The following is a 12,974-nucleotide window of genomic DNA, read 5'->3' as shown; positions in this document are numbered from 1 at the left end:
GTGACTGAGGCTTAAACCACCAAAACCAGCACACACACTTTCACACAAAGCCACCTAGAAAAAAAAAGTTTTCAAACTTCAAAGACTGCTTCACAAATCTGAACAAGACGCTGAATCCGCAGTATAAATGCTCCATCATCCATGGAGAAAGTACCTATGTACAAAGGCCAACCCACAGGCCGCGCTGAAAAGAGCAAAGATTACGATTAAGGGTGTTAAAAGCTGAAATAAATGCTCTAAAGCCCAAACTGTGAAGTGCTTTGTATTAATAAACCTTGATGGAAGCGAAACCACCCGCCACGGTGCTGTCGGGACCTGAATGATCAAGCTCATCTGAATTCCCACCCAGAAACTAGTAGTGCACCTTCCAGAGCCAAAGAATTCTTCCCTCCTCTGTCACTGCCACATTGTATTATGCAACAACTCGCAAGCCAGAACCTCGGTTGTAGCTGATGGTGTAATCCAAGGGTTTTTCATTCTTTCTTTTCGGCTCTATCGGAATGAGAATCAGATGTTGGGTGTAGGGGGGAACGATCTTTCCCACCCATCCGGCTGCAGCTGGAGGCATTGGTACATGTGCACTAAATGGTGACAGGAAGGTGAACATTCCACCCTCCTTCCGTCACTGGCCAGCAGCTGCAAGAGCAAAGAGAGGGAGAAAAAAAAAAAAGAGTGAAGCAGCGTTTCTCAAGCAGACCGTTGCCCGTGTGGCCATGGAGATGGGAACTTCCTGAACAAGCTCTGTCAGAGCGTGTAAGCGGACTAGCAGATATCTCCGTTGATCTTTTGTTCCTCTGTCGGACACTGAAGGAACCCTGCCGTCTCCTCCTCCTCTCTGCCCGCTCACGACAGTTCAATTTCCTGCTGGCATTTCACTCCGCCAACTTTTTTCATCTATCACGCTCAAGACTTCAGTTCCCAGACGCTGTCGAGCTCTCAGGGTGGGTGGGTTGTTTGCTTGAGACTTTCGGACTATCATATGAATCTTTTTTTTTCTGAATGCCACTGGAGGTGGGGTCTCAAACAAAGGCCCTTTCAAATGGATCTGCATCACTAGTTAGGCTGCACAATGGTTAGGAGGAGCTAAAAAGGTCAACAAATAATTCATATCGGCCTCTTTGGTCTAAGATCAGGGATGCAGGCCCGAACATTCAGTGGGTGGGTCAGTGTTGTTGGCTACAGCGGAAATGCGCAGACTAACTGTACACAAATTAATGCAAGGAAGAAACTGCCGACTCTTGTATTAGGGTGGGGAGATATGACAAATACGAATTATGATATTATTCATCTAATATCAATATATAATCACAACATAAGTACCATTTCTGTCAATTCCATCAAGCAATTAATAGTTTATATTTATTGCCCACATGTGCGCTTTAAAAAGATGATAAGTTACTTTACTTTAAAGAAAGTGAATAAACCTATTGCTCAGTGTGCAAATTACAGTGGAGTTAACGCTTGATCCCCTCGCCCGAAGGACAACAAAACAAGATGCATGTTGGGTGTGCACTTTAATAATTAAGAAATAAATAATATTAATAATTGAAATAATAGACAACTTAAATATACCACGCTTGTAATGCGTGAATGCCATTGTGAATGTATGTGTTTGCCAAAAAAATCCATTCAGCAGTTTGAAACCGGCAAATCTAGAGCACCAACAAACAGCACAAGTGTTCACAAGACACGTTTTGGTCACACTTTATTTTGATGGTCTGTTTGATGAATTTAAGTTACATTGTATCTACATGCCAGCTAATTCTCAATAGATTATATGAAGACTGTTAGTGTAAGTTGACATGTACTTGCAAAGTTTCTTATAGTCAGTTAAATGTCTGTTGAAGGAGCAGTATCACCAGATATTAAGCAGATAGTCTACCACTACTCAAATGGACCATCAAAATAAAGTGTTACCCATGTTTTTTTTTTTTTTTTGCTTTGTAAAATAGGCATCAGTTGGTGTCTGTGAAATTAGATGCATAGTTTGTATTTTATTAAACATTTGCTCGCACATGAAAGTTAAATAGTAAAATAAAAAAATATGTGCAGTCTTTCATGGTCATCCTTTAATAGGTCAAAGCGAACAAAGCGAACAAAATCATCACTTCCTGATTAACTGGCGCCAAATATCAAAAGTGAAAACAGAATTTGCTGCAGTAACAAAAGCTTTGCAAATCTTTTCTTCATTTAATAAAAGACTTGCGCCTTAGACGACAATGCCGACATGCAGTGAACGTGTAGTGTCATTTAAAGGAGTGATACGCCAAGCACAGATGCTCTTGATTTTGGAGGTAATTAATAATAAAATAACACCAATACTGAGATGGTTAAGGCATTTTAGAATGACCAAAACTACATGTCAGATGTCTTACAGTGTGCTCAGCCTGCTGGTTTGTCGATTCACACACATTTTTATCATCACATGATCTCTTTAAATTACATGACTTTTTTTAATGTGCATACTGAAATTTGTTTGGTAAAAGTGTTTCCAATGTAGTTTATGCGCATCTTTTCTTATTGAATAAAATTTTTATCCTACTCAGTTATGCGCCTGTTTATTATGCGCATTTTCAAAATTTCTGTGCATCTTGTCATTTCCATCAACTGTTTAAGCGCATATCCAAAAGGCACTTAAAAATAGGTGGATGGAAATGTAGCTACTGAGAACCACTCAATATTACTCAAAACACTGAAAACAGAATAACAAGTTTGATTGAAAAATTTAATGTAACAGAATTGAATCTATACATTTGGTTCACTGAGGCATACTGAACATAATCAAAAAACTTGACCCCCCAATCTACCCCCCCAAAATCGTCAATGTATAATTTGCACCCTGCTGTTGCCCTAAAAGCAACAAGTTGACTTTACTTTAAAAAAAAGTCAGTAAACCCATTGACTGAACTTTTATATTTATGCACATGGTTTGTTTACATAATAATTAAGGCAATGATTTTACTCTCTTTATTAAGTCAATAAATTTTAAAGTGGAGAGGGCTGTTTCTTTTTTTACATTATATACTAAGAAAAGTACTCACTGATCCGTGACCATATTTCTTCCTTTTATTTATAACCTAATAAAGAATGTTAAAATGCAAACATTGCGATTTTCTGGTGATGCTGCTATTCAACCTTCTGTCTGCATCTCCATAATGACATGCAACACTGCACTCATCTAAATAAGGAAAATGTATTGCTATAAACCATGTTTTTGAGGCGTCACAAAATAAACTGTAAGGCATAATTTTAGGGCTGCACCACACATCGGAACATGAACATTATCGCAATAATACAATATGCAATTTCCATGACTCAGAGAAGTGCAATAAATTAAATTAATTTTATGTGTCCAGCATGTGTGTGTTGCAGACAAATCTGACCGATCAGATGAGGCCTTACTATCTTTATCCCCACTTCTCCAGGAGGTGCTTTTAGGTGGTTCTAGAGCTGAAAATAAACACTAATGCTGGAAGACAAGAGAGGAAAAAGACAACAATCAGTAAGAATCAGAATAACCACTGAGGTTTTCAGTTATTCGTCTAAATGTTTAGACCTAGACATAGTTTTAGTTGGTTTTAATTAGCAAAGAAACATATTTATTTCCCGCTTATTTTAATATGATCATTACAGAAATAAAGTATTTCCAAAAAAAAAAATAAAAGCTGATATAATATAGCATTTTGCAAGTTATGCCATATATATATTGCCATTCATTATTGCACATCACATATTTTCCCATGTATTGTGCAGCTCTACATAATATGAAACCACTTTTTATTTTTGCTTATGCATCATCATATTGCTCATGCATATCTTGTAGTCTATACAGTCTTTGCATGCCTAAATCATTTTTTTCACACAGCAGGTTGTTCACTAAAGAGTCCAAGACAGAGAGAAGAGCAACAATTCTGAAGAAAAACTTCCAGAATTCCATCGTCTTCCTCTGAGGTCCCAGCTGGGCCACTTCATTTAAAAAGCTTCCCTTGAAAACATCAGTGTATTTACTAAGTACATTTACTAAACGAGCGAATTAACTAAACAGTTGCACCACTGTGGTATTTCACCACCAACATTCCAAGACACTAAGTACACTTAAACTGCAGCTGCAACAAGTATTTAACTTATTTAGGTTAATTCATTAAAGTTATTGGCGTTAATTTTAAAGACTTTATAATAGGCTCACTCTAAATCTTATTAACAAATTAACTTGCCACACTTAACTTAACGCCTATGTTAAATGATAGGGGTTTAACGCCCTATTCACACGGGGCGTCAGCGTCAACGCTTCCCATTAACTTTGAATGGGTGACGTCAGGCGTTGCCGAACTGCATTTTGGATCCGTCGGCGCCGCTTCAGAAGCGTTCCTCGCTGCAGAAGTTGGGACCAGCTCAACTTTTCAAGCGCCGACGGAAGCGTCAGCCAATCAGATCGCTGTATGCAAATACACCAGCTCAGACAGTGGCCTATTGCTGACTGAATTTCATTGGCTGACGCTTCTATGACGATCGTTTCAGCTCAAACTTCAGACACGCCCTCTGTCAAGCGTTGACGCTGAAGCCCCGTGTGAATAGGGCGTAACGATACACTCAGCTCACGATACGATGTGTATCACGATATAATGTTCACGATTTGATATGTATCACGATATTTGGAATAAAAATTGAAAATTAAACTGAAATGCAAATTTTACCAAGTAAACTATTTTTATGTATTTCTTTTGTTTCAACTTGTTAAACTGAACCTTCTTTAAGAAAATAAATTAAACAGGCCTGTCTCTGGAAAATAAAACGATTTAAAAACTTCTTAAAAAATATTATTGAAATGACAGAGACAAAATTAAGGAACAATTTAAGTAAAGGTGCAAAAAAATAAGCTTTCTATTCAATTGAATTTAACAGTAAGAGCTTAAGGCTTTGCTTGGTCACTTGCGTTTTTTGTGTGTGCAAAAAAAAATCCACATTTCCAGGTATTTAATTCATATTTAATTAAATTCATTTAGAGATATCTCTAATTACAATTGTGACTAGTCAAAACTCATTTAGAGATATCTGCAAATATTTTTCAATGGAAGTCAATGGAGGAATATGACTAGTCATAATATATTTGCAGATATCTCCAATCTGATTTCGTACTAGTACAATTGTAATTGCAGATATCTCTAATTGTCATTCTGACTCGTCAAATTATAATTATGACTAGTCAAAATATAATTAGAGATATCTTTAAATATATTTATGGAGTCAGAACAAAGGTTTAAATGCTAAAACGGCTTGCCATACGCGCGCGTCTATCATAGTCAGCCCTCTGTAGTAACAGCTCACGGTCAGCTCACGTCATGTGTGATTTTGCGGCCGCCAATACATCATTATATGAAGACAGAATGATATTTTAGGGTGAATTGTACCTTATAAATACAGTATGTGACTCTTTCAACACCATTAGGAGGTAGCAAAGTATGTAAATCTCTGTGAAGACTTTAAAACTTAGGATGTTTGACCCAGTATGCGTGTCAAAAAGCGGACAAGTCTAAAGCAATGACTGTACAACCGAAATGTTGCCAGACGTCTGATTTTGAGAGGATGGGCCATCCTCTATTTCAACTCCACTCATCTTGGTCTGCTAACATTACTGCTGCTGCAATCTGAACTCACGTGCGACAGCAGGTGGAACGTAGCTCACGTGCAGACAGCTCAACTAATAAGAGAAAACGGATGTCATATCGTAATCAAATCGTCATAACGCCACGATGCACATTGTGACATTTTTGCATCGCAATAAATCGTACAACGATAAATCGTTACACCCCTATTAAATGATGAGTCAGAATTTCAATTAAACAAAATGTTTGGGCGCATTTTCTCTTGATCATAACATAACAAACTACCTACAGTTTGGTATGCATCGCGGTTTTAGCATCACTGTTTCGCTGCGCCATGTGTTATGTTTAGATAAAAAGATGGCTACACATAAAAATTCTAAGAAAAACATCATACATATTTATTGGATAACAAACAACTGACAATGCAACAGGCTTTACACATGACTGTAGATTTTCATGTTCTCTCAGTAAGTCAACACATGCCAATAATTGAGCACTTTTACAGTATTGATTTCTTGTTAACATCATGCCTGCATTACCAAGGCAACAATGCAATTTTTATTAACATTCATTCCAGAGAGCTCCGTTATCAGCAGGATCATGGTGAATGAAACTCTGCAGACACTGTTTAGCAAAAAGAAAGCGTTCAGCTCATGTCTCTCATCTTAATTAAGTGGAAAAGGTTAGTCGGGAAGAAAACTTTCCAAAGAAGACAGCAGGTAAAAAGAGAGAATAAATAGCAGGAGCAATTGGGTGCGGAATAATACCCAGCTGGAGCGTGACTGAAGTAACAGAACTGCGCAGACCACTAAAGGCTGTAGATCCAGGTCAATAATGGACGCTTTTGGGTCCAGACTGTAGACCACCTGTTTAGTGACCACTGATCTAAGCTATCTGAGCTTTTTGCAAGACAACTGGCATTCATTATTATTTTAATGTCCCGACATGTGGGAAAACATGATATCAACAACAGATTAACATCACCAAACCAATATTAATAATGCATATTCTGAACCCTGGGAGGACAACGGGTTGTTTTGATTTTTTACAGAGAACTGCTGCACCACTAATTTAGATATAAATAAAATAAATAAATAAAATTATGTCTATTGTCAAATTATCAGACAAAGTTTAACTGAACATCAAATAGCTTTTACTGAATGACAATGACTATAAATAGTACAATACAGGTCATACCTGCGATTTAGACAGATGTTTACGTTAGCTAGCATTGTCTTAAAATGATTCATTACATCAAAGAATTATAAAAAATCTAATTACATTATTCAATTATTTAAATAATTACATTATCAAAATAATCAATTTCAATGCATAGTGTAGGAATTTTTGAGGGAAAATGTGTGCATTATATTGATTTGTGTGTTAACATAAAGACGAGAACTTTCAATTCAAGTTATCTGTAAACCCAATAAACACATTCACCAAAGGCAAAATGAAAAAAAAAAAAAGATGTGACATAACCATCAATAAAACACTGTTTACCTGGAACAAACTCAACCCATAGCAACTACAGTAAGGCTTAAAACAGAAATTCAATTCAAGCGGTCTTCACAGAACACACATTTTTAGTGATAACTTTTTGTGAGGGTTTGCATAATAATACTCACATTTCTATTTTTTTTAATCCCTTGGTATTTCTTAGTTCCCACTGCCCAACAACAAGTCATCTATTGTAAGCTCCTTCCTATAAACATGTTTTGCTTTGTTTTCACAAACTGAAGAAAGACTGCAGCCAGAATTATCTTCTTCCGATTTATTTGCCTTCGTTTAATAAACATTCAGCACACGGTGACTATTTACACATCGAAAAGAAAAAGAGTCTATGCTGAAATCCTGACCACGTACTGTTATCAACTCTGCAGCCTAAAACAATAAAGAAAACAATAATAAATGACCGATTTCTAACCCACAAGGCTCTCTGCTGTACAAGCTGATAATCGACATGCTAAGTCAGAGCGCCAATAATAAAAAAGATTTGGGGGAGGGGGCGTGAGAAACTATCATGCTGAGCGTTCAGCCAAGAGAGGAAAACCGTAGAAGAACACAATAATATTTCTCTTATTCTGGCCACGCTGAGAGAAAAAAAAGGAAAACAAGACCTAGCTATCCCATGAGGAACTGTTTGGGGAAGGGAAACCTGAGCACAACCTCAAGAACAGTCTGGTCCAGATGAGGGCAGTTATTTCTGGACGGTGTTGAAAAGAGGTGGGGAAGCCAGGTGGGGACCTCTTGGCCTCGAAATCCCAGTTTGGGACCTGACCGGTACACTCCACCCTGATGAGAAGGCAACGGAAGGTAACGTCACCTCCAGTGCTGGAGATACATTGAGGGAAATAAGTGCCGAACATGTCCTGTCATGTTTTTTCCTGAGAATTATATTTCTAAAGGAGCTGTTGACATGGAATTGAACTAGATTTTTGGTAAAAACCCGAACAATACAAAGATAAAAATAAAACTAAACAAACCAAATTCTGAAATAAAAAAAGAGTCATGTGTAATAACAATAGAATGACACACAAAATATTTGATAAACTACTGAAATGTATCTAATACTTTGTAAAAAATACTTTTTTTGGTGATGTCAGCTTAAAGACGACTTTCAGATGGAGTATGAAGTTACATGCATTGCTCAAGTGTGGTCACAAACTTGATGGTCTTGATGGTTCTGTGGGTCTCTTCAATAAAATCTGATCTATGTATTTTCAATTGGATTCAGTTCAGGTGATTGGCTGGGCCATTCTACAGCTTGATTTTCTTTCTCTGAAAGCATTTGAGAGTTTCCTTGGCTGTGTTTTGGATCATTGTCTTGCTGAAATCTCCACTCTGGTTTCATTTTAATTATCCTGGTATTGTAGATGTTGGACTGAAGCTAATAATAATTTACGATAACAAAAGGCAGAGGGTTGCTGAATAACTACTGAAAGATTTTAGCTGCAGTCTGGGCTTTCCCTGCCTTTCTACAACTTCCGTTCTTCATGTGTTCAATACTTCTTCCCTGTGTTATTTCATTTTATTACACTTAATTTATAAACTAATTAGATTTCTTTTCGTTGCATATATGGATATATTTGGTTGTTAACTACTTCTGTTGAAAATTTCAAGTCAACAGCACCTTTAAAAATATGTGTTCTGAAAAAAATGGTGACTTGTTTAATAATTATTTCCCCCACTGCAACACAGATCAACAATCCAAGCACAGGTCAGCACGTCAACCATTCTGTCATTGAATAATTGAGGATCTCCGGATGTCAGGGTGTGTTATTATGGAACAATGTTGCCTGGTGATACTGAAATATTAGCAGCAGAAGCCCACGGCAGCGGCGTTCCAATGCTATTCTTAAACTGCTCAGTCAACAGACGGTGTATCATCAGATATCAGTCATCAGATTAACCACATGCTTAATATAACGTGTTTAACATCACTTTAATCTGAGGAGGAGGACAGAATAGCTCTTCCCTGAAAGATGGTCTGTCCTGACATGTCGATTAAGCTTCATTTAAACACAAGCTACATAAACAGACAGCCCAAATATAAGGAATGACTGAAACAGTTCTGTAATCACTTTACTCTTGTTTTTTTTGCATGATTTTTTCTTGATCAGATTAAAGGAAAGGAACTATTATATAATATTGTATAAATATATGGCTAAGAATGCCACAGAAATGCTTTTTTCCCCCATGTACAGTGCTCAGCATAAATGAGGACACCCCTTTTAACAAATTAATATTTTTATCCATTTCGAAATGAATATAGCCAATATATTTTGGTGAATTTAATCAAAACAGTTTTATTAAACAGTTAGATTTATTAAAAAAGAGAGTTTGGTCACCTAACATCTTTAGGAATAGAATGATAATATTTTTAATCTGATATTTGTTATTTTTCTCTTGATTTTTTGTGTTTATTTAAATAGTATTTAATCTTTTTCCCCAACATATTAATTTTGGTGTGCTGAATTTTCAGGCTGTGATTTTAAGTTTTTGTTTTTTGTTAGTTTGTTACAGTTTTGGTTGTGATACTGAATAATCTAACCATCACTAAATCACCAGATTGCTGGAAAACTACACATCTGTCACTGAACAGGACTACAAGTACCATCACGCATCTCACACACACAGCAGTTCCTGATCCCGCCCGATTACACACACACACACAGCTGGCAACTCATCATGGACTGATTACCTGGACTTTGTATTCACCTCTCTCTCTCTCACACACACACACACACACACAGACGCACGCACGCACGCAACATCACAAAGCAACATCAAAAAGCATTTCTTGTTTTGTCTTGCAGTGGTTTGACCCCCTTGCCTTGTTTTATTGTTTTTGCCACCTCTCCAGACCCTTTGCCTGCTTTGCTGATTACGCTTCTGGATTACCCCTATGTTACTGTTTGTACCCGTTTGACCGTTGCCTGCTTGATCATTCTCTCTTAAATAAACTGTGTTTGGATCTTCAACTCAATTGCTAGTATCATATGTTGGACTTGTACTGTAAGAAGCTTATATAAGATATTTTTAGAGTTTTATTTCTTATCACAATAACCAAAAATAACAATAAGAATACAGCCTAGTCACCAGACATGAACATTTTTGAGCATGTCTGGGGTAAAATTCTGTAATAAATGAAAAAAAAAAAAAAAATCAAGGCATGATCATATTTTATTTTGGTTAAATAAGCGTAATTTAGAAGCCTTTGCCTTTTATATGAGCCACATATGATACCAAATAATCAACTAGAAGTCAAGTTATTACTTGTTGTTCCTAAAACTTGGATAGGCGACAAGAATTGTCAAGTAGTGTAGTTTAGAGAGAGAAAGCAAAGGGGGAAAGATTATTTTTGTAATAATTAGTTATATATATATATATATATACAGTTGAAGTCAGAATTATTAGCCCCCCTGAATTATTAGCGCCCCTGTTTATTTTTTTCCCCAATTTCTGTTCTGTTCTGGGAGGATTGTTTCAGCACATTTCTAAGCATAATAGTTTTAAAAACTTATTTCTAATAACGGATTTATTTTATCTTTGTCATGATGACAATAAATAATATTTTGGTAGATATTTTTCAAGACACTTCTATACAGCTTAAAGTGACATTTAAAGGCTTCACTAGGTTAATAAGGGTAACTAGGCAGGTTCGGGTTATTAGTCAAGTTAATTTATAGCGATGGTGTGTTCTGTATATTATCGAAAAAAAAATTAGGTTAAAGGGGCTAATAATTTTGTCCCAAAAATGTTTTTTAAAAAATTAATAACTGCTTTTATTCTAGCCGAAATAAAACACATAAGACTTTCTCCAGAAGAAAAAATATTATCAGACATACTGTGAACATTTCATTGCTCTGTTAAACATCATTTGGGAAATATTTAAAAAAGAAAATAAAAATCAAAAGGGGGCGAATAATTCTGACTTCAACTGTATATATATATATATATATATATATATATATATATATATATATATATATATATATATATATATATATATATATATATATATATATATATATATATATATATATTATATTTATATAAAAAAAATTCATTGTGTCATTTTGTCAAATATCTGTAAATATCAATGTATATTTGACAATAGTTTGCGTGATTTAAAAAAAATTATGAAATGCTTATGAAACAATCTTGGAGCAGTTTTAAAAAAGTTTATATGTAGTGAAATGTCAGAAACTGCAAACCGAGTAAATACAGTGGGCGAAACTGCCCTCAAAATAACCTCATTTATTATTGATACCAAGCACTTTTTTTGTTTTTCGGAACATACTGATATTAACACCCTAGGTATAGCTGCTTAAACAAGTAAACAACACAATACATGCTGGACCATAAGAAACATGGGGGATGCTTACTCTGATTAGCACTGACAGCAAAAGACCCTTAACTTCTACTCACCAAGTCGGCTTTGCTTTTCCCTGCAGGCGGTGCTCAGTGTTGCCAGTTCTTCATACTTTGCAGCCAACTGCAGCTTGCCATTTTGAAGGTGAGGCCGACGGGTAAGGCTATCTTCTGCAAGACTCCGATTGGTTACTAACAAGGTATCCCTGTCCATCTGGAGCTCCTGGAACTAAACACAAATTTATTAAAAACTGCAACAAACAAATCCGAACAAAAAAGTCTGGTCATCTTTACAAAAAACACTATAAATCAATTCTACAACCCAAGGAAGCAGTCAGGCTAGTCTACATGTCTTCTTTGCTGAGTATATACTTCTGAGAGTTTACACTGAGAGAGTTTAAATTGCTGAGGTTCACCAAGTACAGTACTTTTGGTTGATACTTGGCATCAAGTAAACCAGACATTTTTAAGCTTTTTATTGCCAAGGACCCCAAATATGATGATGATATGGGACCTGCTTCCAAAATTGCCAAAGGTAGACATTTATGTGCCTTCACACAGCCTGTAAAAAAGTGTGACATTATGAAGTCACTGGGAAGCGGTGGAGTGATTAAAATACCTCTCTCATATTCTATATTCCTTATTCTTCTTCTCCTATATTCCCTTACTACTTATTGTATACATATGAAATAAAGAAGCGGGCTCTGTTTTCACTTGGAATAAAGATATAATATACAGTTCTGTGGTCTTAACTGTTTTGTTTTTATTAATTAATAAACTTATTAACTAATGTATACTGTTCATTTTAAGAAATGTCAACAGCAATAATATTATATTTAAATATTAAATTAAATCACTAATTAAAAAGAAAGAATGTAATCAAGTACTAAATAAAATCTAAGAGCTTGCATACTGGAATCAAACGGGATAGTTAGAACTGGCGAAACCCTAAGGTTTAAAGCTTTTACTAAAATAGAACTGAAGAAAGAAAGTCAGATAAATAAAGCTTAAACAAAGTCTTCTTAGATCCCATTTGACCTCAATAGACCCTTGAAAAAGGATTTTGTTCTCTGACTTTTTAGGCAAAGAAAGATCCAAAAACTAAGGTTGTACTAACACTAGGCACGATTGTCTTGAACCGTGCCAAGGCGCAATTGTCCCCCTCAACGTTTTCCCTTCGTCCTGCACTAACATTGCATTTTTTGCCTTCCGAAACTGAGCATGCTTACATCATCGATGATGCGACTGTTTATCTTAACAGAAAAGAAGCGCTCTCACTCTGTACAATGGAGATTGCTTTATATTGTTTTGTGTTATTTTAAGTGGTTTGATATGCAGTGACACAATAAAATCTTTTGCTAAACAGATACACTACTTTTGACACTCATAAAGGTTTATAAAAGTCATCGTGCTGAAGGTATTAAGAGGTTTGCTGAAGTACAGCAAGAGGTTTGTATCTTTAATAAATGATGACAGTTCGCGTTTATTGAAAAG

The 12,974-nt window shown here is 35.9% G+C and overlaps 1 protein-coding gene across 2 annotated transcripts in view; it reads right to left on the bottom strand.

Annotated features, from left to right (window-relative positions):
• Positions 1-12,974, bottom strand: part of vps37d (VPS37D subunit of ESCRT-I) — an 80,064-nt gene that overhangs the window by 43,665 nt on the left and 23,425 nt on the right. For both annotated transcript variants that reach the window (XR_012406407.1, XM_021476653.3), the window contains exon 2: positions 11,538-11,709. Coding sequence is in view for 1 of the 2 variants with exons in the window: in XM_021476653.3 (XP_021332328.1) it covers positions 11,538-11,709 (172 nt within the window). In the remaining variant the exon portion in view is untranslated. The remainder of the gene's footprint in view (positions 1-11,537; positions 11,710-12,974) is intronic.

Source organism: Danio rerio, chromosome 5 (genome assembly GCF_049306965.1).
Source record: "Danio rerio strain Tuebingen ecotype United States chromosome 5, GRCz12tu, whole genome shotgun sequence".
NCBI classification, from domain to species: Eukaryota; Metazoa; Chordata; class Actinopteri; order Cypriniformes; family Danionidae; genus Danio; species Danio rerio.
Note: the sequence above shows the minus strand (reverse complement) of the source record. Positions and strands in the feature narration are given on the sequence as shown.